Source organism: Muntiacus reevesi, chromosome 3, assembly GCF_963930625.1.
Source record: "Muntiacus reevesi chromosome 3, mMunRee1.1, whole genome shotgun sequence".
Classification (NCBI taxonomy): domain Eukaryota; kingdom Metazoa; phylum Chordata; class Mammalia; order Artiodactyla; family Cervidae; genus Muntiacus; species Muntiacus reevesi.
This window is the reverse complement of record NC_089251.1, coordinates 32,948,704-32,974,037: the sequence shown is the minus strand read 5'-3', so window position 1 is coordinate 32,974,037 and position 25,334 is coordinate 32,948,704. Positions and strand designations below refer to the sequence as shown.

The 25,334-nt window shown below is 44.1% G+C and overlaps 1 protein-coding gene across 2 annotated transcripts; it reads left to right on the top strand.

Annotated features, from left to right (window-relative positions):
- Positions 1–3,701: 3,701 nt before the first annotated feature.
- GTF3C2 (general transcription factor IIIC subunit 2) lies at positions 3,702–23,685 on the top strand. 2 transcript variants are annotated; one of them, XM_065928811.1, is made up of 19 exons: positions 3,702–3,815; positions 11,018–11,289; positions 11,452–11,773; positions 12,363–12,642; positions 14,430–14,524; positions 14,946–15,023; positions 15,173–15,271; positions 16,394–16,621; positions 16,794–16,905; positions 17,103–17,211; positions 18,469–18,494; positions 18,679–18,808; positions 20,613–20,757; positions 20,852–21,013; positions 21,190–21,277; positions 21,536–21,664; positions 21,952–22,104; positions 22,244–22,351; positions 22,650–23,685. In XM_065928811.1, exons 2-19 carry the CDS (start codon positions 11,043–11,045, stop codon positions 22,866–22,868), a joined length of 2,730 nt encoding a protein of 909 aa, XP_065784883.1. In that variant the 5' UTR covers positions 3,702–3,815; positions 11,018–11,042; the 3' UTR covers positions 22,869–23,685. The 2 variants fall into 2 exon arrangements, with proteins under 2 accessions (XP_065784883.1, XP_065784882.1); XM_065928810.1 differs by lacking the exon at positions 3,702–3,815 and adding an exon at positions 4,184–4,293.
- The last annotated feature ends 1,649 nt before the right edge of the window (positions 23,686–25,334 follow it).

Below are 25,334 nucleotides of genomic sequence, written 5' to 3'. Positions count from 1 at the left end.
GCAGTATAATAAGGACAAGTAAGAATCCTATTCTTAGTATTTAGTGTTATTATTATATTAATATTAAATGAATACATTGATATTTGTATTAAATAATGTTACACATTAATATATTAATATTTTATATTCTTAGTACTCAGTACTTAACATGTGTTGGAAACTGTTGGCCCTTTCTTATCATTTAGGAGATTAATACCATCCTATGAAGTAAGATTTTACAGATGAGAAAACGGAGGGACAGAGAAGTGAAGTTACTTGCCCAATGTAATGCTAAGTAAACTGGCATGTGATCTCAGGCATCCTGGATCTAGAGTCTATGCCTTTAATTTTTATGCTATGTGCTGTTAGGCAGTACTCATCATGATGGAGGAAGACAGACTGTATCTACAGTATGAGATAAATTCTACTAGTAGTAATGAACAGAGTTCATTGGAAGCAACTCAGGAGATCTAGTGAGGCTGGGCAAGACTTCACAGCTAACATCTGAGCTAAGCCTTGAAGGAGAAGAAATTTCCCAGTTGAAAAAAGGATGAGAAGGCAGATCAGCAGAGGAAATAACTTAGACTACAGAATAGGCCTTAAAATGATCAGCCAGTTCCAAAGTGTCAAGTCATGCGGTAAAGCTAGAATGGAGGCTTATGTGGAAAATTAGTGATAAAGCTGTTAACATAGGTTGGATTAGGTTCAGATTGTGAGAGTCTGACCATTATGGTTAGCCTAAAAACAGAAGAGTCATCCATTTTGTGTGTATATGTGTGTGTTTTATTGAAAAATTTCAAGCAACATAGAAGTACAGTGAACTATAAAGAATCCCCCTCACCAAATGCAGTAATTATCAAGATTTCCCATGAATGCTTTGTTTCCCCTTTTTTTTCCTTGCCGAAGTTGCATTAGAACAAATCCCAGTCATTATATTTTACTCCTCCAAACATCAGCATATCTCTAAAAAATATGGAAATTTACCATGTTATTACACTTGTTAAATTTTTGCTTATCTTTGTCCAATCCATAATCAAATTTCCTTGATTGTCTCAAAAGTGACTTTTTACAGTTGAATCAGGATCCAAATACATCCATACATTATCTGTGGTTATTATGTCTTGAATTTTTTGTAATCAAAAGCAGTCTCCTCGGCCTCCTTTCTTTTCTCATGACATTTAACTTGTTCCAGGAACTAGGCTGATTATGTTTCACACTGCCTCACATCAGGTTGGTTAGTCCATTTTCAGTGATGAATGGATCCGTTTTTGATTGTTGCCTGAATTATTTCATTAGAGGATGCAACATGGTAAATTTTTTTCCTAATTACATCATTCAACACTTAGTAGCTGATAATCTTCTATAAAGAACTCTCTCATCAGTTCATTTCAGTCTCTAAGTTGTGTTGACTCTTTGCAACCCCATGGATTGCAGCATGCCAGGCTTCCCTGTCCATCACCAACTTCTGGAACTTGCTCAAACTCATGTTCATTGAGTCAATGATGCCATCCAACCATCTCATCCCGTGTCTGTCGTCCCCTTTTCCTCCTGCCTTCAATCTTTCCCGGCATCAGGGTCTTTTCCAATGAGTCAGTTCTTTGCATCAAGTGGCCAAAGTATTGGAGATTCAGCTTCAGTATTAGTCATCAGTTACTATTCTGAATTACTAATTCATACTGGAAAGGCAAGATAAATGCTTAATTTTTTTAATTGTCAATTTTCAGGAATTGATCACTACTTCCAGTGGCATGCAATGAGAAGTTGAATTTTTGCTTTTTCTCTATAAAAATCATTATGAATTCATTTTTTAAAATATTGAGCGTATCATTCAATCATCGAAATTAAGCAGAGCTAACTGGTAGAGATTAGAAATGGAGAAACAGATCAGTAAAAAAAGATTGTCCATCAATCAAAATCACAAGTGTGCCTAAATTTTGGCCCAGCAATTCTGCTTCTAGGAATTTATACATATGAAGTAACTTAGATACAAGGTTATTTACAGCAGCATCTTATTTTCCCCCTTTTTGGCCCCTGTGAGGCATGTCCTCTACAGTGGAAGCAGGGAGTCTTAACCACTATACCAACAGGGAAGTCCATATGTAACAGAGCAGGACATCATGGGACCTTCCCAGACAGGCTTTCCCCTGCATCCTCTGCTTTAGCTCCTCTCAGGTAACTCAATAGTAGTATTTGATACACATTTCCTGAGTAGTTTTGCAGATGTAAAAAAATCTTCCCTCTCCAACAGATGGAAGATGTTAACTACCATGAGCACACAGCTGAAACCTTTTGGGGCATTCAGGGCTTTCAGGAATAAGCCACTCGGCTCCTTGTATGGCCCTGCGGTAAACCTTTTTTTGTTCCAAACTCCCGTTTCAGTTTGTTTGGCTTCATTGTGTATCAGGCACATGAACTGGCACTAACACATACAGCAGCATTGTTTATAATAGCAAAAGACTGGAAACCACCTAGATACCCATTAATAAAAACAAGAGCTAACACTACATTCCTATAATTACATACTAAGCAATCATAGGGGCTTCCCAGGTGACTCTGTGGTAATGAATCTGCTTACCAATGCAGGAGACTGCAGGTTCTATCCCTGGGTCAGGAAGATTCCCTAGAGAAGGAAATGGGAAACCCACTCAAGTATTTCTTGCCTGAGAAATCCCATGAACAGAGGAGCCTGGTGGGCTACAGTTTATGGGGTCTCAAAGAGTTGGACACGACTTAACAACTGAGCACGCACAAGAAATCATAACAATAAGGAAGGTTTATATATATAGCAATGGAATAGACTCCAAGGTACACTCAGTTAAAAGTAAAGCACAGGACAGCGAAGATGGTGTATGAATTAAAATGGGGAAAGATGTATATCTGTTTGCATGAGTATAAATACAGAAAATGTCTTGAACCTGTAACAAGAAACTGCCTAGGTAGATGTGGTCTGGGAGACTGGAGAGAGAAGTGGAAAAGACTCTTCCCTATACCCTATGCATCTTTTGAATTTTGAATCATGTAAATGTCTTATCTCCCAAATAGATACAATTATTAATATGAGAAAGATTTTGCAATAGTTGAAGTCAAAGATAATCTAATCTGAGGCAAGAGGAATGGAAGAGTCAGGTTTGTTCATTAGAGAAATAAATGCTTGAAACAAATCTTTTAATGAGAGAAATGCTTGAAATTGAGAGGAAACATTGAACATATGTATCAAAAGAACCACAGCCTCCACTGCACCCACTTCAGCACTCTTGCAAAGCCTGTCCTGAGCCACAGCACAGCCTTATCTTGTCTTAGGCCACTTAAGACGAATGGGATGGGAGTCCCCTTGCTCTAGCTTTTAAATCTTGGCTAGCTTCTCCCTTGCTTTTCATAAACATTTTGTGTAACCAAGGGAATTTAATAGATGAGATTATCTGGGAAAAAATTGGTTTACCCCATCCTTTCCTGTCCATATTTCTACATCCTGAAGTCTCCTATTCGGTATATGCAGACCTGTGTGATTTACAGCTTTAAATGCCTCAGGAAACGGCAGAAGTTTGTTACATTCTTTCTCCAACCACAACCGACCACCCAGGGAGGGAGTGGGGAGAGGCCTACGACCAAGGGGAGGGTCCAAGCCTGAGGATCATTTGAGTAGAGCGTCTCCAAGCCAGGCTTTTCTTCTGCTCCTCCCCTTCACAGTGTTTCGGTCTCGGGTCCATCCCTGGCTTCACTAGTGGCTGGATCTGCTGGGGGCTGCCCTGGGGCGGAAGCCGGAGTCGTCCCCCCGCGGCCCGAGGCACGGATTCCTTTGTCTCCCAGGCTTCCGCTCGACGGCGCGGGGGTTGCGGGTAAGTACTCTCTGGTCTGCCCGGCCCTGCTCGCCACGGGCCAGTAGTCTCCACACAAAGCCAGGATTCAGCGTTCGGGAGCGACACTCGGGCCTGGGCGCCCGCACTCTCGAGGCTCACATAGAAGCCGCGTGGGAACCCGCGGGGGCGCGACGGCCGTCACCGCGCAGGCGTCAGTCTTCCCTTCGGGACACTGCAATTCCCATAAGGCCGTGCCGCTTCCCCCTCGCCTCGGAGGCCCGGGAGTGGCGCCCGCTGCGACGGGCTCGGGGACGCTGGCCGCACTGCATTATGGAATACATAGTCTAATAGAAAACGTTCTGGGGCACAAATTCCCGACCAAGCCCACGTGTTTACCTTGTGCACTGTTGGGGGGGGGGACGTTAATGAAGAGTAGCTACTAGATTTCGTCATAAAACGGCGACCAGACAGGCGGCGCCATCTTCGAACTTGGACTTCCGGAAGGACTTTGGTGAGGGTGAGTGTACCGCAGCGGGGTGTGAGGGGCCCCACGATTACTACCCCCCCCTTCCTTTTTTTGTAGCACTAAGACATTGGGAACCAATTCCGGCTCCGCTTTTCCGCCTCTGCTCAGCATCGCGACCTCCAGCCCCCAAGCTCCTACGGAAACCGTCGTGCTCCCCACCTCCCTAACCCACGGTGGCAGCCCCTATCTCTGATCTCCTCGGGTTTCGCCTTCTTTCCCAGTGAGGCGTCCGTAACATTTTATCCTGTGTCCCGGCCCCGGCGCTGCGAACATTGCAAACCTCGAACTCTGCGAACCTACTGTAGTCCTCAGCCTTAGGAAACTCACGGCTCACTTCCCGAACAGGCTAGTAGTGGTGAAAGCTAACCCCACGCCCAGGACTGAGAAAGGGCAAGCGGTCACCCCTAGAGAGGTGGGGGGTCAGTCATCTCCTTGTAGTGTGTTCAGCCTCTTCCTCGGCGAGGTCCTTGTAACCCTGGGGGTTGTGCCCCGCGCGCTGCAACCCCATTGGCGCAGCCAGGGGCCAGTTATGTTTCCCAATCTAGTCCTTTTATCACGCAGCAACTTGGCTTTCTGTTGGGGAAGGGAGAGGTGGCGACTTAAGCTTCACCCGCGAAACTCACTTTGTTAAAAGTGTGCAGGGTGCAAGCCCCATGGCCCCAGCGGTATATTGTTACACAAACGTCATTCCTGTGCCTTCGTTCCTTTTTGCCACTCTTTCTTATCAACTGTAGTACTTTCTTGTTTTCTTTAAATTGATTTAATTTTAAGGTTTAAGTGCTTTAGTCTTGGTCTAACTAGTCCATAGTCCATAGATTTCATGGACTAGTTACAGTTTTTTTAAATACAAGTTAAAATAAAAACGTAATTAATCAAATAAAATTGTTCAGTTTTGTATCAGAAGTCATCTTGCAGACCACCAGTTGTACCATAGGAACACTTTGGAAACAATGTATTAGACCATGCAGTGTGTGTAAAATAATTTCATACCTGCAGAACAGTGTTACCTAATCATTTTCTGTGGTTGTGGAGATCAGGCTGGTGGCCTTGGAGCAGCGTGGGAACCAGACAACTTGGGGTGCAAATGTAAAATTTTATAAATCCTGGTACAAATTTACTAAACCTCTTTTGCTTATGTCCAAAATTTATATTGTAAAGTCAAAAATGGAAATTAACCACCACACCCTGCTGCTGCCTTCTCTGAGAAGTGAATCCTTATAGAGATTTTTGTACCTTGAGAAGTTAGTCCTTAAATCAACAAAGGTTAATTATTGCACTTACAATGTACCAGTTTTTGGATACAGTAATGAATCAGACAGACAAGGTCCCTATCTTATGAAACTTATAAAGAAAATAGATATGGAATAAGTAAATATCCATATCTCTTACTAAAAAATTCCAGATGGACTAAAGAGCTACATGTAAGATCTAAAACTAGAAAAATCATTAGAAAAAAATAAAAGAAGATATTTTATATTCTGATGTTATTATCAATGGGGTAGGAAACACCTTTTTAAAGACACAGGAATTTCCTGGTGGTCTAGTGGTTAGGACTCTCCACTTCCACTGCAGAAGGCAGGGGTTCAATCTCTGGTCTGCAGCTAAGATCCTATGTGAGGCAGGGTGGCCACAAAGACAGAGAAGCCATAAAGAAGACTGAGAAATTTAACGTAAAATTTAACCTTAGTTTTGCAAAAAAAATTATAAGTAAAGTTAAAAAAAGGTAGATACAGAGAGAAAATATTCACACGTAAATAACTCCACAGATCAATAAGAAAATGATCAACTTGTCCTATAGAAATGGGCAATTCATAAAAGACATAGATATCCAACATATAAAAAAGAAGTTGCTAACCTCAGTTATTATCAGGACAATGCAAATAAATGGGCTTCCCTGGTGGGTAAAGAATCTGCCTGCAATGAGTGAGACTTCACATGGGTTGTCCCTGGGTCAGGAATATCCCCTGAGGGGGCGCATGGCAACCCACTCCAGTGTTCTTGCCTGGAGAACCCCCATGGACAGAGGAACCTGGCAGGCTATAGTCCATGGGAGAGCAAAGAGTCCGACATAACTGAGCGACTAAAAGCACACACAAGGAGGAATTTTTTCACCCATCAGACTGGCAAAAACCAAAGATTGACAAGGGTAGTAAAATGCGTATATCCATTTTTACAGTTAGTGGGAGTATAAATTGATTTTCATCTTGGTGACCTGTTTGGAAGTATCAGATTTTGAAATGTGTGTACCCTTTAACCCAGTAATTTCACTTCAGGTGATTATTCTAGAAAAATCATTTCTTATTACTGAAGAGATCTATACTTGAATATTCATTGCAATAATATTTGTAATAGTATTATAGTCCAATTGTTCATTAAATGGGAAATATCCAAATAAACTATAATCCTATGGAACACCACATAGTAACCCAGAAGAATGAGATAGATGTATGTGTACTGATATGGAGAAATCTTCAAGACATATAGAAGTTCTCTTAACTGATCTTCATTTAACTAATTCCCTCTGTTAACTGACATTCTCCATTTCCTCTATAAAGCATACAAACTGATGCCCATGGCACACTGACTTCTCGAAGCCTATAGGTTTTTTTTTCCTGTAGGTCTGATTACTCTCACTAGCTGATCTGAGTGCTTGCCAAGAGTTATTGTATTGGTTCCCGTCATTTTTAATGTCAATTGACTTGTCACTATATTTATATATTTGTGACATATATTTATATATTTGTGACATATGACTTTAAGGAAATTTGAGTATGTGTGAGTTATATTTCTATTAAAACTGAGTTGAAATATGGCAGATACACAGGTGTTTTATTGTTATTTACATTCTACACATATTTATAAGTATTTTGTATCAACTAGAGGTTTTATACAAACCTAAAAAAGAAAAGAAAGCAAACTAAATTGAGTACTTTGGAAGGACAAAAGCAGTGAGTTTGCAAATAAGCAAAAAAACTGCTAAGTAGCTGTAAAGACAAGAAACAAGTGAATTGTTAAATTTTAGAAGGCGTTTGCTCCAATTCAGAAGGAGGCAAGGGAAAGGAAAAGGATAAGCATCTTTAGTTCCCTTGGGTGGGCCCAGAGCGGGCATGAGGCTAGAACGCAACTGGAAAGCTTGACTTGAGAAAGTGGATGAGGGACTCAGAAGCAGGGAGTGTTAGTTATTTGACAGGAAATTGAAGTATGGCTTTTGGTTGTTTTTTCTTTTTAAATATTTGTTTGACTCTGTCAGGTCTTAGTTGCAGCACACAAAATCTTCCTTGTGGTGCACAGATTCTCTGTGACACGGGGGGCTCAGTTGCTGCGTGACACATAGAGTCTTGTTCCTTGACTAGGAATCGAACCTGCCCCTGCATTGCAAGATGAATTCTTGACTGCTAGTTTTTTAGTTTTTGTTTCAGAAATCTAAGACTTAGTCATTTGCTGAAGACTATGGGATTAGACACTAAAGGAGAGGGTATGGGAGCTGACAGAAAGAGTGACTTTAGTGCCCAACCAGCTTAGATGCACTGGTTGCAATAGGTGATTGGTTCATCCAGGGATTGAGTTTTGCCAGGCCTATGAAACAGATGAAAAGAAAGGAAGTTTGTAATATCAACAAGAATCTGATTAAAATAAAGGAGTCTAAACTAGATGGGATATGGCTGACACAGGGAGAAACTGGAGTGATCAGTGGATAGTGGAGTAATTAACATGGTGAAGAGTAGTTATAGTGATCATAGTTGGGCAACCTGGCTGTAATGATGGGAGGTCCTGATCAGATAGTGGGTGTCTTAGTGATTTTGGAGGTTAAAAAAAGGTTTTATATGTTGGAAAGGTCCAGGCTGTGACAGTGGAGTGGATACCAGTGATTTAGGCAAATGTTACAGGCTTGGAAGGAAAAAGTTTTACAAGACGGGGAGGACTTTTCTGTCAAGAATTGGCACTGGAGAGGAACTGAGAAAACACTGATCCCATTTTCTACCCTGGGGTAAGTGGGATTCGAGAGAATGAGCAACCTCCATTTGAGAACCTGGAAAGCTAGAAACTTCATTTCCTGGAATTTTTCCATTCAAGATTCTGAATATGATTTAGGTCTTGCAAATCAAATATGCTCTTGAAGAACTCAAATTTAGACTTGAGTTTAGAAAGGAGGCAGGCCAGAGGGCATGCATTTTGCTATTGCAGATTGTGGCTGTGACACAGTTATGGATCTGCAAGCCAGAGAAGAGTCTGCCTCTGTTGGTCACTTTCTGATTATTGCAGAAGCAGCTTGTTTATGGAGCCATCACCTATGGTAGGGGCTTCTTGATTCAGCTGTGACTCCCCACCATGGCAGAGGAAAGGCCGTGTGGTTCTTGAACCAGCAGCTATGAACCACCTCTCAGTTTGACAAGTACTTGTTCCTAAACTTTTTTCCCCCTAACCCTTCCTCTATTCGGGAGATTACTTGTGTAATTTCTAGAAACTTGTATATTTAGAATGTCATACTGTTACCTTTACATGAATGATAATTAAGAATTTTCTTGATTCTTTTGTTTCTTTATCCTCTGGCATCAATTGTTTCTAAGAACTCCCAGGCTGACCTGATTCTCTCCCACCCCCACTTGTAGGAGAAATATAGTCTTCATTCAGATATTTCTTGATGAGTCTTTACTGATTTTTGTGTCCTTTTTATACAATAAGCCCTTTTAACTTTAGGCTGAGATCTTCCTTTACTTCAGGGAAGTACACATTCTATTTTTCATTTCAGGAAATTTTCTTTTGTTAGGTCTTTGAACATTTTTTTCTGTTTCCATTTTTCTTCTCTGTTCTTTAAAAATAGCAATTATCCATATATTGGCTCCCCACTTTCTGTTTTCACCCATACCATCTTCTCACTAGTCACCATTATCTCTTTATAGTCTGCATGGTTTCTCTCAAACGCCTTTCATACCACTCATTGTCTTTTCAGTAGTTTCAACATTTTGCTTCTCCTCTGATTTTCATTTCTTTGATTTTATTCTTTTATTCAGTTTCTTTCCTTATGACTACCAACTCTTTTTTTTTTTGCCTTGCCATTGTTTTATCTCTTCTTTGATCTCTTATTTCTTGAATTTCACATCTCTGGCTTTTTTGAAAGTATATAGGTTTTTGTTGGGAAATTTCTTGTTTTCTGGAGACATTCTTTGAAACAGTACTTTTCACCTTTTTCATTTGAGTCCTTTTTATTCTTTCTATAGCAACTATGCATAGGTCCCATTGGATCCTTTTTGCTTATTTCTGATTTTGAATGGAGTAGTTCTCTCAGGGTTTGCTGTTTACCAGAGAACAATGTGGGCTTCCCTGGTGGCTCAGTGGTAAAGAACCTGCCTGCCAATGCTAGATGCAGGTTCAATCCCTGGGTCAGGAAGATCCACTGGAGAAGGAAATAGCAACTCACTCTGGTCTTCTTTCCTGGGAAAGAAGGGAAAATCCCAGGGACAGAGGAGCCTGGTGGGCTACTGTCCATGGGGTTGCAAAGAACAGGATACCACTTGGCAACTAAACAGCAACAAAGCGAACTGTGTAGGTGGAGTCTCATTGCCTCTACTTACCCTGATATTGTTATATTGTATCTTTAGCATAGGGTGTTATAATGTATCCTTAGCACCTGAGTTAGAGAATTGACTGTTGCTATAGTTTATAAGGATATCCGAGAGAGAGACAACTGGAAATTTTAATTTGTATGATATTTCTTATGGTATTTGTATCAACACATTTTCCACTGAGGCTGAAGAATTTTTCATCCTTAAGACATACACAGGTCTATGGAGGGATTCCTTCTTTGATCTGAGTTATTTCTTTCCTTTTGTCACAGATAGGTAGGTTAATCTGGTCGCAAACTGGGCCCTTGCAGAGTTCTCTGTTGCTCAGGTTTTTGGTGTGGCGGTCAGTGTTTTGTTTATCTCTGTCAGTTTACTTTGGTCTGTGGTTGCACAGCTGACTTTTTGGATTTGAAGAAAATGAAGATCCGTGACTATTTTTTAGTCTACAATGTTTAAATAGTTTCTTAATGTAGTGGGATGTTCCTTAATTGTCTCATAGGCTACCACCTCCCCCATCCAGCTGAAAGAATGCTAGGAGGACACTAGAAATTACCTATCCTTAAATAAATCTGCACCTTGACTAATATTCACAAAGATGGATGTTAGCTGTAGTCATCCTGTCCTCCTTCAGTTTGATCTAAATTTTATAGTATCTGGCAGCTATACTTTATAGTTTATTTTAGAAACTTGTGGCCCTTTCCTGCATTCATAACAGGTGATTTTTTTTTTTTATTTCTCTTTTTTTTAAAAGAGGAGTGATTTATTTCATTGGGTTTCAGGAAAAGGGGTTAAATAATTGTTCATTCACTTTAAATCACCTGAATAAAGCACTTAGAATAGTACTGGCACATAGTAAGCATTTACTAAATGGTAGCTTGTTATTGTTTGTTCATTGTCAGTTTCATGAGGTCAGGCACCTTGTCTGCCTTGCTTATTGTCATGTTACCAGTTCCTAGAATAGTGCCTGTTATATAGAAGATGCTTAGGAATTACTGCTGAATGAATGAATGACCAGAGTTTGAGTTTCTGGTTGGTGGGGAAGGTGGGGGGAGGTTGGAGGAACAATGATGAGAAAGACAGGAAAGTGGAAAAATCTGAGCTCTTACCAGAAGCTTTTTCCTTCTAGTCATCTGTATGTGTCTTGCATGCAGGGGCAGCCATTTTTTTGGGGTGCTGATGGATACCTACGGGGTCGGCTATATGGCTCTGGAGGAGGCCGACCCCGTGGGGAACATGACTGTGGTAGACTCTCCTGAACAAGAGGTGCTAAACCAGCTTGACGTCAAGGTCTCCTCAGAAACAACCAGTGTGGAGGCTTCCATAGAGATGTCATTACCTACCCCTTTTCCTGGATATGAGGATTCTCTTGATGAGAGGAGGCTCCTTCCAGAACAGGAAAGCCTCTCCAGACTGCAACAGCAAGGTATGTCCCTTGACCTTTTAGCCTTTTAGCCCCCCATGCTCAGCTTAAGATGAATGAGAGCAGGTCAAGCTCATAGGACTTTACAGCCTGGGTATGGTGTTATCTGTTCCAAAGAGGTTTGAGCTCTGGTCCCATCTCACAGACCCATATTCTTCTCTACAGATCTTTCTTCAGAGATGTCAAAGGTCCCAAAGCCTAGGGCCTCAAAGCCTGGCCCGAAGAGAGGTGGTAGGACACGGAAAGGCCCCAAAAGGCCCCAGCAGCCTAATTCTCCATCAGCCCCTCGGGTTCCTGGTCTCTTAGATCAATCCAACCCTCTGTCCACCCCCATGCCTAAGAAACGAGGTCGAAAGTCCAAGGCAGATCTGCTACTGCTGAAGTTGTCCAAAGGCCTAGATCAGCCAGAGTCTCCACATCCAAAGATGCCCCCTGAGGACTTTGAGACCCCTCCTGGGGAACGACCCCGCCGAAGGGCTGCCCAAGTGTAAGGATTGTGGGGCACAGCTTGGTGGAGGGGGGCTGGGGTGAAGGGGTGGGGGTGGGGCAGATGCTGGAGAGATGAGTGGACTGTGGTGAGGTGTCAGGTAAGCAGGGGTGGTGCTGGGTTCTGGGCACTTGAGCAATCTTCTAGGTCTTACCACAGCAGTTTCTGTGTGTGGTTAAATTCTTTCTGTGGGAGGTTTCTTTCTGTATCTCATCCCATCACATTTTTCGCTATTTTCTCCAAGTCTTCACTGCACTTTTACTGCCCTGTATACATCAGTATATGTGTGTCCTTCCATTCTTTCCATTTTCCCTCAATGATTTCTGACTGTGGTAGAGTGTGAAGTGCTTCAGACTTGGAGTCAGAAGACCTGGGTTCAGATTCCACATATGTGACCTGAATCATCTTGGCCAAGTCACCTAACTTTCCTGGATTTCTATTTCTGCATCTGTCAAAGGGGAAGGGAAATTAATAGCCATTACACAGTCACTGGGAGGATCTAGTGAGATGAGAATCAGCCCAGTGTCAGGCAGAGTGGGCTCTGGGTGAAGTGGCTGTGCTGTGGCTCTGACTCCGCCCTGTCCTGCAGGGCACTTCTGTATCTTCAGGAACTGGCGGAAGAGCTTTCAACAGCCCTGCCTGCTCCAGTGTCCTGTCCGGAGGGCCCTCAGGTGAGCAGCCCTACCCAACCGAGGATAATCCAGCCTCAGGCAGCCTGTCTCCGTGGAGAAGGGGATAATACCACACGGGATGAAGACTTCGTTCTCCAGGTTGAGGCCGAAGAAGCAGAAGAAAGTGAGGCCCCCAGTGAGAACTCTTCTGACCCCGAACCTGCAGCACCCCGAAGCACTGCCCGAGGATCTACTCAGGTAACCTGAGTGGACAAGAAAGTGGAGGGGGGAATAGGAGGATTATTGGGGGGATCATCAGGGTGCCCAGAATGCAGGCTTTAGCCTAGTAACTAAGATGGCCAAAACAGGGGAAAGTTAAGAAAGAGCAAGTTCAAACACAGTTGAGATTCTGGGAGCTGAGGGTGTTGCTAAACAAGATTATTTGTTGGTACATTGAGTATCTCTTCTGTGCTATGAAACACAATCATGAATAAGGGTCCTCCATTACAAAGCTTACAGTGTAATAAATGCTGCACCAGGAGTGAACAGAATGCTTTAGGCTTATAGAAGAAGGATGGTTAACTGCTTAGACTTCATAATGAAATGCTAGTTGAGTTAGGTCTTGAAAGCAACAGAAGTTTGCCAGAGAGGATGATTTCCTAGAAATTGGTTGTGGCCTGCAGCATAGGGCCTGGGTTAAAGTGGGGAAGATTAGGCTAGAAAGGATGAAAGAAATGGAACTGGTAGGAGCCAACAAAGAGTATGTATATGTATAATTATAGTAAAATAGATATAACAAAATTTACTGTTTTAAAATGTACAATTCAGGGGCATTCAGTGCATTCACAATGTAATATAACCATCACCACTATCCATTTCCAAAACTTTTATCACCCCAAACAGAAACTATACAGCAATGGTTTTTAGGTAGGAAAAGAACGTGATCGGTTAGGAAAATAGGTTAATTTGCAGTTGACATGAGAAGACAGCTTCAGTTCTCTAGGTGAGAGGTGATAAGGGCCTAAACTAAGCAGTGGAGGAAGAAAAGATGAGGAGATAGATACGAGAGATATGTAAAAGAATTAATAGCAGTTGGGAGTTGAAGGCGAGGAAAGGGTAGGAGTTTCCAACTTTGGTGTTGCTCTCATACACTGAACTTAGGAACACAGAAAGGGTGGGGTATGCAGGAAGGGTGAAGGTGGACAGGCGAAGTGATGAGTTTACTTTCTGACATGTCAAGTTGGAGGGGCCAGTGGGTCAAGGGCCATCCTCCTGGAGACATCTGGTTGCCAGTCAGATATACGGGACTAGTGCTTTACTCCTCCCAGGTGCAACATTTAAGGGAGCACCAAAACCCTCTAATAAAGATAAATGTCCAATGCAGCATTTAAAAAATCAAAATTAATGCAACAAACCTATGATGAAGAAAATATAAAAATTTTCAATAAAGGCAGGAAGTATACTAGTGATATTCACTTTTGCCTCAAGTTCTAATGTGGCTCAGCACCACATTGTATGAGTCTAGATTTTGTAGAAAAATTGAGACTGAGTAAAGGTTACATTTGCTAAGATGCAGTCAGGCATAAAAATGGGGGTCAAAGCCATGAGTCAAAGGATGAGATTACCAGGAGTACATGTATTGAGTGAGGGCTGAGAAGACAGAGGAACTCTAGGAAATACCATCAGTGACTAAACATCAAAGGAGGGAGAGACTACAAAGGTATAGCAGGTGGGAGGAATAAGGAGAGACTACCCCCAGGGCAGGAGCTTCAGGAAGCAAATAGGAGTGCTCGGAATCAAGTGCTGTAGAGACGCACCAAGAAAGATGAACAGAAAATAGAGAGCAGGTTTTGCTGGAGAAGTAAGAGCAAAAGATGGAGAAGTCATTGTAATGGTTAAGATACAAATCTTTTAAGATGCTGATAGGGGAAAAATTAGTGAGCAAGTAGTACCAGGAGAAGAAAAAGCTGGGAAAGCTCTCTCCTGGGGACTTTCTCTAGCCTGTAAAATTATCTAACTTACATTTTCTTCAATTTGATCCTCAGAAGCAGAAGCCCCACGTCCGGGGAATGGCTCACAATGGCTTACCAAATCACATCATGGCCCCTGTTTGGAAGTGCCTTCATCTCACCAAGGATATGTGAGACTTGGGGAATGGGAACTGGGGATGAAAGGTAGGGGTGGGGAGCAAAGGAAACCGAGGACCCAGCCTAGCAGTGGGGCTGTGAGAAGCGGGGGCAGGCACCCGCAGGGTAGAACATGGGGAAGACACTTGTAACTCAAAGGTACTGCTCCAGAGGCAGTAGCTCTCAAGCTGTGCCGTCCGATATGGTAGCCACAAGCCACATGAAGCCATTTAAATTTCTTTTAAAATTAATGAAATAAAATTAAAAGTCCAGTTTCTCTGTTACTCTAGCCACATTTAAGTGCCTAATAGCTACTTGCAGCTCGTGTGTTAGATTAGCACAGATAATAGATCGCTCCCATCCTCAGAAAGTTATGGGGCAGCGCTGCTCTGGAATTTCTCTCCTCCTTCACTATTGCTACTTCTGCTTCTCCAGCCGAGATCAGAAGCATTCATACTGGGAGTTTGCGGAATGGATTCCTTTAGCCTGGAAGTGGCGCTTGTTATCCGAACTGTAAGTTGAAGGGGTATCTTTGAAATCTAGGAGCAGGTGACACCCCTGGAGACAGAAGGGTAACTGAGGACTCTAGATTGATCATGGGAATCCCAGTATAGGTGAAACTTTTCCTCATTTAGACTGTTGTTCCCTTTGCCATCCCCCAGTGAGGCAGCTCCCTACCTGCCTCAGGAGGAGAAGTCCCCGCTGTTTTCTGTACAACGTGAAGGACTTCCTGAAGATGGCACCCTCTACCGAATAAACAGGTGACAATCGCATCTCTTTTTTTCTGATTCTAGGAGACAGAAGTAGGAAAAATGGATGTCAAAAGGGATGGGAGATTGGCTCTGTTCCTCCCTGAGTGCTGGTCCAGTTGGTCCCAAGGCTAGGAGAGATACCTATATCTGCTCACCCCCTCTAATCTTCAGGGCTTCTGTCTGCTGGCCAGACTGAGGGAGCCTAGGGAGGTTGAGGGTGGAACAAGTTTTCAAGGTCACATCTACTCAGCTGGACCTGGACAGACTGGCCCTGGAGTGAACACTGTAGTGAACCAGAATGCATGGCCTGTCACCTTTGAAGGTGAGCCTGGAGCTAGACAGACTTAGGGAAGGAAAGGAGGAAGATAACATGGTGGCTAGGACTGGTCTCACTTGTAGACTGTGAGTGATGTTCTGGTGCTTGCTTAAGTCAGGAGCTCCAGGTGGCGCTCCCATTCTGTCTGCATTCCTTTTTTTTTTTTTCTTTTTTAAGAGCAGTTTTAGGTTCACAACAAAACTTAGAGGGAGATACAGAGAGTTCCCATATACTCCCTCTCTCCCCACCACCAGCCTCCTCCCTCCCCTGACAAGCACAGCCTTCCCAATTATCAACAATCCCTCACCAGAGTGGCACATTTATTTTGATTGATGAACCTGCACCAAAACATCACAGTTGCTCAAAGTCCATAGTTTTCTTTGGGTTCACTGTTACTGTTATACATTTCATGGGTTTGGTTAAAGGTTTAATGACAGGTATCCATCATTGTGGTATCATACAGAGTATTTTCACTGCCCTAAAAATACTCTGTGTTCTGCCTGTTCATCCCCTACATCTCCCACCCTCAGCCTCTGGTTATCACTGATCTTTTTACTGTCTTCATAGTTTTACCTTTTCCAGAATGTCTTATAGTTGGCATCAGACAGTATGTGGCCTTTTCAGGGGGGCTTCTTCACTTAGTAATGTGCATTCAAGTTTCCTTCTTGCCTTTTCATGGCTTGATAGGTCATTTCTTTTTAGTGCCAAATAATATTCCGTTGTCCAGATGTATCACAGTTTATTTATCCATTCATCTGCTGAAGTCCTTACTGCCTTTTACTAGCTCCTTTTTTTCATCTTTGCCTTTTCTCTAGATTTAGCTCTATCACAGCACACCCAGAGCGCCTGGATGTGTCTTTCTTCACGGGGGGCCCGCTCTGGGCTCTGGACTGGTGTCCCGTGCCAGAGGGGTCAACAGCCTCGCAGTATGTGGCTCTTTTCTCCAGCCCTGACATGAATGAGACACACTCACTGAGCCAGCTGTATTCGGGCCCTGGGCTGCTCCAGCTCTGGGACCTGGGGACCTTGCAGCAAGAAAGCTGGTGAGGTGGGGCTGGGACACTGCCAGGGGAGAATGGTGGAGGAGGAAATAAGGGTGGGTCTGGGCTGGGGGCAGGGGAAGGCTCAGACTGGGTTGAGACAAGGGGAACACAGGCTCTGGAAGCTCCAGACCCTTCCTTCCTACCCATTCTCTGCACATGCTCTCTCTCTCAGTCTTGGCAACAGAGCCCACTTTGTCTACGGGATAGCTTGTGACCACGGCTGCATCTGGGACCTCAAGTTCTGCCCCAGTGGAGCATGGGAACTTCCAGGCACCCCTCGGAAGGTACTTCCCACTTGACTGTGGGATGGCCCTTGGCCTCAGCCAGAACAAAGGGGCCCTGGGTCTTCCCAGAGTTGGAGAGTTGGGGGTGGAGTTTTTCAGCAACTCCACATCAGATTTTTAGCAACCAGAAGCTCACACATTTTCTGAGACATGCCTGCCAGCAGCAAGTCTCAGTGCAGATCTGTCTCACCCTCTAGGCGCCTCTCTTGCCCCGACTGGGACTCCTGGCTCTTGCCTGCTCAGATGGGAAGGTGCTGCTGTTCAGTCTGCCCCATCCCGAGGCCCTGCTGGCTCAGCAGCCCCTAGGTGAGTATCGTAGCAAGGAGGCTGGGACTGCTGGAGTTGTGGCCAGAGCATAGAAGGGCCTGTCCACCTCCCACCCCAGCCTGAAACTCCTCCAGGCCCAACGTCTCCAGTGCAGAGCCTTGCCCTGTCCCTCCTCCCATTCTGACCTCATTCTTCCCCATTCTTTAACTTCTGTCTTTGGCAGCCTGCACATGGTCCTCTTTTGCAGTCTCATAACTGCCCTCTTTGAGCACATTGTCTTTGATCTCCCCACTTCCGTGCTCTCCTGTACTCTCAGGTCTTCCCCCTCTCACTGCCCCAGTTAACTGGCTGTGTGAGGAGCTGCCGCAGGCTGAGGCTGGTGCCTGGGGCTTGTCTCCTGCCATACACCTCTTCCTCCCCCAACCCTGTCCTCACCTCTCCTGCCCTCACCACCACACATACACGAGAACACGCTCTTTGTTGTGAAGGGAAGGAGAATTGGAGCTGAAGGTGAGCATGAATAGGAAGGGGCAGAGAAAGGCAGCTCCCATTTTATTAAACTTGTTTGTTTTTCAACAGTACTGCGTGTTTAAAGAAGAGGGCCCCTAGGTTTGAACCCTGAGAAATCCCCTATTTAGTGGTTTCTGGTGTTAGGCATGGATTGAGTGGGAATTAAGTGAGGACAGAAGTGTACAGACAATTCGTTCAGGATGTTAGGCTGTGAAGAAGATCATAATCAATGAGGGCGGTGGCTGGAGGTGAATGACGGGTAAAGGGGGAGGGTTCCTTTGCAGCCCAGTGGTTAAGAAGCCGCCCTTCCAATGCAAAGGAGGACAGGTTCAATCCCTGGCCAGAGAACTAAGGTCCCACATGCCACGAGGTATGGTCAAAATAAGGGGTAAAGGAAGGCTTTGGTTTATTCATTTGATTAACCAGAGACAAGAGTGCATGTTTTACTTCTGTGTTTGCGAGTGACCCAATAGTGGGAGAGAAAGTGGAGAGTGCAGAAGGGGGGAGATCAGATGAGCCATGCTCTGGACAAGGAAGGAGGATGAGAAGAGAGCAGAGTGGAGAGATTAGCCATTCTTATAGGAGGAAGGGCACAGTCAGGTAGAACAGGAAGAAAGACAGATCTGGGGGCAGGCAGAGGCAAGTTCACACACTGATGGTGGCAAGAGAAAAGTGAGAAGGAGGGGCATTGTTGAGAGCGCAGGGGTGCTGGTCTGTGAGCTCAGCCTGGTTGGGACCCCAGCCATCTGGATCCAGAACTTCAGTTTCTGCTCTTCTTCCTCACAGATGCGGTGAAGCCTGCCATCTATAAGGTGAGTGAGGAGCCTGCTCCCTTAGCTGAGGCTCCATCTTCTAGAACCTCCCTTACCAATTCCACAGTGAGTCTCCTCCTACCTCTGGAAAATCTCCCACCCCATGCTGACTAAACACTGATTTGAGCCTTCATTCCAGACAGTAGTTGTCCCTAACCCTGGTCTTGTCTCTCTGTCCCTTCAGGTTCAGTGTGTGGCAACCCTCCAGGTAGGGTCTATGCAAGCTTCAGACCCCTCTGAGTGTGGTCAGTGCCTTAGCCTGGCTTGGATGCCCACCCGGCCCCACCACCACCTGGCTGCTGGATATTACAATGGTAAAAAACAAAGCAAAACATAGGGAACTATTGCTCTTTAAACTTTTATATATGCTTGTTTTTTGGTGGTTGTTTCCCTTTTGGTTCAGTGTTCAACATTATGTAGTTATAAATATTTGTGCATGTAGAAAAAATACAGAGAAGAGAAGAATATCACTAGACTTTCCACTCAGAAAAAAAAAATTTAGATAAACATCATTTCTTGCTGTTTTCTATGGCATATATAAAGATAAAAAGATTAGATGGAAAGAAAGAATTCTATAAAAATGGGATCATAGAGATACTTTTAAGATTAAAAAGGAAAATAAAAAATTATAAATAACATTAAGTAACTGGTATCATTAGGTTGTTACTGTTTTTAATTTTTTATTTGTTTGAATTGGATCTTAGTTGCATCATGTGGGATCCTTCCTTGTGCACGGACTCTAATTGTGCCACAAGGGCTCAACTCTGTGGCATGTGGTATCTTAATTCCCCAACCAGGAGTTGAACCCAAATCCCCAGCATTGCAAAGTGAATCCTTAACCACTGGACCAGCAGGGAAGTCCCATTTGTTACTGTTTTTAAATAACAGTTTCACTTTTAGGCATACTTTTCTGCTGGGGATGAGGAAGTTAGCACTCTTACCCTGCTTGCTCTCATCCCTCTCACCATCTCCTGTGTCCCTTTTGGTGGTCTTATTCTTACATTATCAAGGTATGTGATACTTGATGCTGTTTTGCCATCTTAATTCCTAGAATTACTTAATCTTAACTCTATATTGAAAAGAGTGCCTATCTCCACCAGACCTTTCATCTCAGACTTCCCCTCCATGGTTCTGTTATTTATATTGCTTAACTGTAATTCACTGTCAAGTTTTTTCAAGAAAGGCTCATAGGTGTTACATTTACTGAGTTTCTGTATAAAAAAAGGGATATCTTTTATATTGATCAAAGTTATACTTTTAATTACCTCATCCTCTGCCAGGCTGGTCAGCTTACTTTGGATCAGCCCAGTTAGTTTATTTGTCCATTTGTTTTCTATTCCTCTACATGTTGCTTTTGGCTCTTTGCCTGTTCTCTTTGCCTTAGAGTGGAGTTGGCAAACATTTCTGTTCAGGTTCAGACAGTGAATATTTTATGCTTTGTGGGCTGTTTGGCCATTGTTGGAACTATCCAACTCTGCCATTGTAAAGTGAAAGCAGACACAGACCTCAGGGAAACAAATGGGTGTGGTCGTGTTCCAGTCAAACTTAACTTACCAAAACAGGCAGCAAGCTGTGTTTGGCCCATGGGCTATAGTTTGCCAACCCTTGTCCTAAAGGGTTTATCCTTAAAAAAAAACAAAAACCCTTGGCTTTTATTTACTGGGTGCATTCAACCTATCTTTGAATGGTAGATCTCAAACTAAGGTATTTTATGTTGATGAGCACTGGAACTAAAAATATCAGATTGAGTCTATAAATCATGGAGGGAATGTTGGCTAGTTAATCATGATCCCTTCATCATAAGGGATCTGACCTGAGAGTAGAAGACATAGGTCCTAGGAGCCAGAGAAAGAAATTAGAGCAAGGAAAAGAGATTATTATGTGCTGTGCTCAGTCGTGTCCAACTCTTCCCCACCCTATGGACTGTAGCCTGCCAGGCTCCTCTGTCCATGGGATTTTCCAGGCAAGAAGACTGGAGTGGGTTGCCATTTCCTCCTCCAGAGGATCAAACCCATGTCACCTGCATCTTCTGCATTGGCAGGTGGATTCTTTACCACTGAGCCACCAGGGAAGCAATAACCTGACTTTAACACCTACACATCCTGTCCTAACCCTCAGGCATGGTGGTTTTATGGAACCTTCCCACGAACTCACCCCTGCAGCGGATACGGCTCTCTGATGGATCCTTGAAGCTCTACCCCTTCCAGTGTTTCCTAGCCCATGACCAGGCTGTGCGTACTCTTCAGTGGTGCAAAGCTAACAGGTATTGAACAGGGGGGGCTGTGGAGGTGGGAGGTGAGGACAGGCTGACTTCCAGAATTGTTCAGATTTGATCCTCTTCTCCCGTCTTCCCACAGTCATTTCCTAGCCTCTGCAGGGAGTGACCGGAAAATCAAATTCTGGGACCTTCGACGACCTTATGAACCAATAAACTCTATCAAGCGCTTCTTGAGTACAGAGCTGGCCTGGCTGCTCCCCTACAATGGTGTCACTGTGGCTCAGGACAACTGCTATGCCTCGTACGGCGGGATGGAGAGAGGATGAGCACTGGGGACAGGCCCTCAGGGTTGGGGTGCACTGTGCCAGATTGTTGTGGGGAGAGGAGGGTTGTTTCACTGAGGGAGTCTGGATTCTGGGGGAAGAAATGAGTCTAATCTTAGAAAAAGGAAGATTTTCTTTTCTTTTTCTCTTACAGTTATGGACTCTGTGGAATTCACTACATTGATGCTGGTTACCTTGGTTTCAAGGCCTATTTCACTGCTCCTCGAAAAGGCACTGTCTGGGTGAGCCCCTCTCTTCCAAACCTTCAGTACATAGGCAAATAGTTCCTAGTGGTGGTCAGAAAGAGGCCATAGGTTTGGAAAGAAAGAGAAGATAGGTGTGTGGTAATTGTCATCAAGGATATGGATTATGTTAAAATGATTTATGCTTGTTTATGCGACTATGTCTCTCCCCCCTCAGACTGTGCAGTTGTTAGCAGCTCACAGAACTGAATTAGTGGGTGAGTGAGTGAACAACAAATACCTGTCTCTTCCTATTAGAGTCTTTCAGGATCTGACTGGCTCGGGACAATAGCCGCAGGAGATATATCTGGAGAGCTCATTGCAGCTATATTGCCTGATATGGCACTGAACCCAACAAATGTCAAGCGACCTTTAGATCGAAGATTCGTACGTATATGAATATTTAATAGCACCATCTGTTGGGTCCTAATCCACCTGACCTCCCAAATTAGTGCTGCCAAGTAGCAGAAGAGTCTTCCAGCCCCAGTATTCTCCCTAGAAGTCTTAGCATAGAGTTGTACATAATCTCCCCTACCCTTGTGTAGCTGAACATAGGTTTAAATATACCCGTTTCTTCTACCTTAAAGTCTTTCCTGCTCCAAACCAATTTTCTCTCTTTTACTTTTATCTGGTCTTCAGTATTACAGGACCTAATTTCACATTCTTCTTTCTAGCCTATATATAAAGCAGATCTGATACCATATCAGGACAGTCCTGAAGGTCAAGACCACACTTCTGCTTCATCTGGGGCCCCCAACCCTCCCAAGGCTCGAACTTACGCTGAAACGGTCAACCATCACTACTTGCTGTTTCAAGACACAGATTTGGTAAATTGAGGCCAGGAGAATGGGTGCAGCATTAGAAAACGTAGAAGACGTGAGCCCTTGTATAGCAGGGGATCCGGAGGTGTTGCAGCACAAAGATGCAAAACTAAGAATCTCTCTCCTCTCGTACCCTCCTCCCCAGCGTTCGTTCCACGGTCTGCCCCACAGAGAACCGATGCTGCGCATGCAGGAGGGAGAGGGGCAAACGCGGCTCTGCCTGGACCGGCTGCAGCTGGAAGCTATTCACAAGGTAGGAACCTTACTGCTCATCTTCCTGTCTTTCATCTCATCTCCTCCCAACTCTGGGCCTGTGAGCCATGTAATTGGAGAGGAAAAGGCAACAGATTGCGCAGGAGGGGAAACAGCTCCACACGGTCATCCTCTGGAGCATGACAGACGCCTCCTTCACGGTCTTCTCATCCTGCTTCTTCTCACCCCATCATGGTCCTGTTCTTTCAGTTTGAGGCCCTTCTTTTTGCTCTTACAGCTTGGACCAACCCTGAAGTACCAACTCTGAGCGTTGCTTTTGTTTTCTTCTTTTTTCACAGGTACGTTTCAGTCCAAACCTGGACTCCTACGGATGGCTGGTCTCTGGAGGGCAGTCGGGGCTGGTTCGGATCCATTTTGTCCGTGGACTTACCTGTCCACTGGGCCACCGTATGCAGCTTGAAAGCCGAGCCCATTTCAGCGCTATGTTCCAGCTGGCCTCCCCTTCTCCAGGGCCTGGCTTTCCTCCAACCAGCCATTGCCTTCTGCCCGGTCCTTAGTCATGGTCCCCACAGGACCCTTGGAATGAAGTCTGCCGAGAACAGTTGGCTCCGAGCACACAGCCATAGGAACTGGGGCCTTTTTGGACAGTGATGCTGCCAGGCCTGGATCTTTAGACCTGCCTCTCCAGGACCCCTTAGATCCCTCTCCTTCCACAGACTTCTCTTGTCATCATGGCCCCCCGCGGGCAGGGGGGTTCTCCCTCCACAAACTCTCAAATCTCAGCATAAAACTATGACTCACAAGAAACACTCAGCCTGACCTAGGCTTGGGAGTCAAATTGCTCATATTGAGCATATTGTGAAGTGGGTAAAGCTAAGTAAAGGTACTGGGTGTTTTTGAGACCACATGTGAGTGGGTGTTTGGAGAACTGGAAAGGGTATCTGCATGAAGGCTCCTGTCTGACTATATTCTGGATCCAATATTACTGCCTTCCTAACTTCCTCTTTAGAGTACCCAACACACAGGCCCATGAGCAGGTGATGGTAACTCATTGGACTGAAGCTGCTTATAGGACTTCCTAACACACCACAGACACCCTGCCAACAGAAGAGTGGCTCAGATCTTACTTGCTCCTGCTTATGAAATATTCCCAATCACTGGTCATCTGACCCTTCTTGAGCACTCCTAGACAGTCATGTTTTTAAAATCTTCCTTTATATCAAGTCAAAGAGTATACCTCTATACATTTTACCATGGGTGTTAGGAAATCTAGTCACTCTTCCCTGTGATTGCTCTTTTAAGTATTTAAAAAATAGCTATCATGTGTTTCCCAAGTCTTTTCTTCTCTAGATTAAATATCATCAATTACTTTAACCATTCTTTTACCCGTCATGATTTTTGACCCTTTTGTCACATTGTTGACTTATTAAACATATTTAGCTACTTTATTTCAATTCTCTGTATAGGAGGTATTTAAAATCCAAGCACAGTAGTATATTATATCTCATCGTTAAGAGTCCTCTTGTGGGATGTTGCAGACTTGCAGTGACTGTAATATTGCCTGTTAAGCAAGGATGGACCACCCCTGCCGCCAAGGAGAACTAGACAAACAACAGTCTTTGAATGTATGAGTATAACCTGAGGTTTGGTTGTGGGGGCAGGGGAATAGTCAGATGACTTCAGGAAGTAGGGAAAAGCACACAGCCAGCTCCTATTGAAGGGAGTGGAGATGAGTTCAGTGCCTTCTTGGAATAAAACCCTAGGCTGATTGGCCAAATATCTGGGAAGAACTTTCTGCCTCTTCAGTGAAGAATTTGTCATATGTCAGAAAATTTCCTTTAAGGGGAAAGGAATCAAGTAGTTCAATTCCTTCCCTGTGCAGAAGAGGAAACAAGACTTGGAGGCAACCCAGCCCATTAGCAGCAGAGGGACCACAACTCACGTCAGTGCCAAGTATTGCACCATCCTATTGTGCTAGCTCAGATTATGCCAGTTTGTTTTTGTGAAGGTTGGTAGGGAAGTGCTTTCCATTGCAGCGTTGCTTTGTTCATTCTACACAGCAGTCCCTTGGCACTACATCGTGAAATCCCACTTTCAGTGGTAGAAAGATGGGGCCTGGGGACCCTTGTCATTGAGGCTGTAGGCTGGTATCGGCAGCCCTGCCCATACTGCTGGTTCTGCCCTCACCTCAGCCTCCAAAAGAAAATCAGGAAAATGCTCTCATCCCTTGCTTTCTTTCTCTACCGTAAACCATTTACTCCCCAGGCCACTCCCCTTCCAACCGTTCCTTATCCATGGGTTCCTGCACGCCTTTGTGCCTTTGCTCTTACTAGTCCCTCCTCCTGGAATGTCCTTTTCCACCATCTCCCCCTAAGTACTATTCATTGTTCAAGGTCCCAGCTCAAATTCCACCTTCACCAAAGGGCTTCCCAGATTTCTCCAGTAAAAATTATTCTCTCCCATGTGTTCCCAAGAGGAAGGAAATGATGCTAAATGAATATATGTTAGGCACTTGATCTATTTCAAGTACTTTAACATATATTACTTAATTTAACCCTAAAAAGTCAATACTGCCCCATTTCACTTGATAAAGATTCTGAGAGCTTAAGCAGTCCGAAGAAGGTCATAGAACTGCTGAGTGGTGGTAGTCTGACTTCAACTTTCCAACTTGGCACATTTGGTCTCCTATTACATTTACTAGTATAAATTCCTCTAGCATGGTGTTTTGTGTATAGAAACCTTTAGTTAAAAGTTTGTGACATTGAATTTTCTTGCTTCCTAACTGCATTTCTCCAGTATCTCTTACAGGATTCTCCCTGCCTTAATCATACAGGAATTGTGTAAATGGGGGACTGGAGCTAGTCAGGTAAAGAGCCTGAGTCAGACAAGGCTGCCTCCTGAAGTGTGAGCTCCCTGGGGATAATTAAGCAAAGGGTGCCAGGCTGACATCTGCCAGGGATCTTGCAAAAGTTTCCAATACCCTAGAAAGAATGTTGCAGTATATTCACAAACTTACAAATGTT

What these genes read in the sequence shown, in the direction of transcription:
- GTF3C2 (XM_065928811.1), top strand. Translation starts at nt 11,043, where the DNA reads ATGGATACCTACGGGGTCGGCTATATGGCTCTGGAGGAGGCCGACCCC. An exon ending in CAGTGGTGCAAAGCTAACAG is followed by an intron (nt 20,758 to 20,851) that starts GTATTGAACAGG and finishes GTCTTCCCACAG; the next exon opens with TCATTTCCTAGCCTCTGCAG. An exon ending in TGTTTCAAGACACAGATTTG is followed by an intron (nt 22,105 to 22,243) that starts GTAAATTGAGGC and finishes CCTCCTCCCCAG; the next exon opens with CGTTCGTTCCACGGTCTGCC.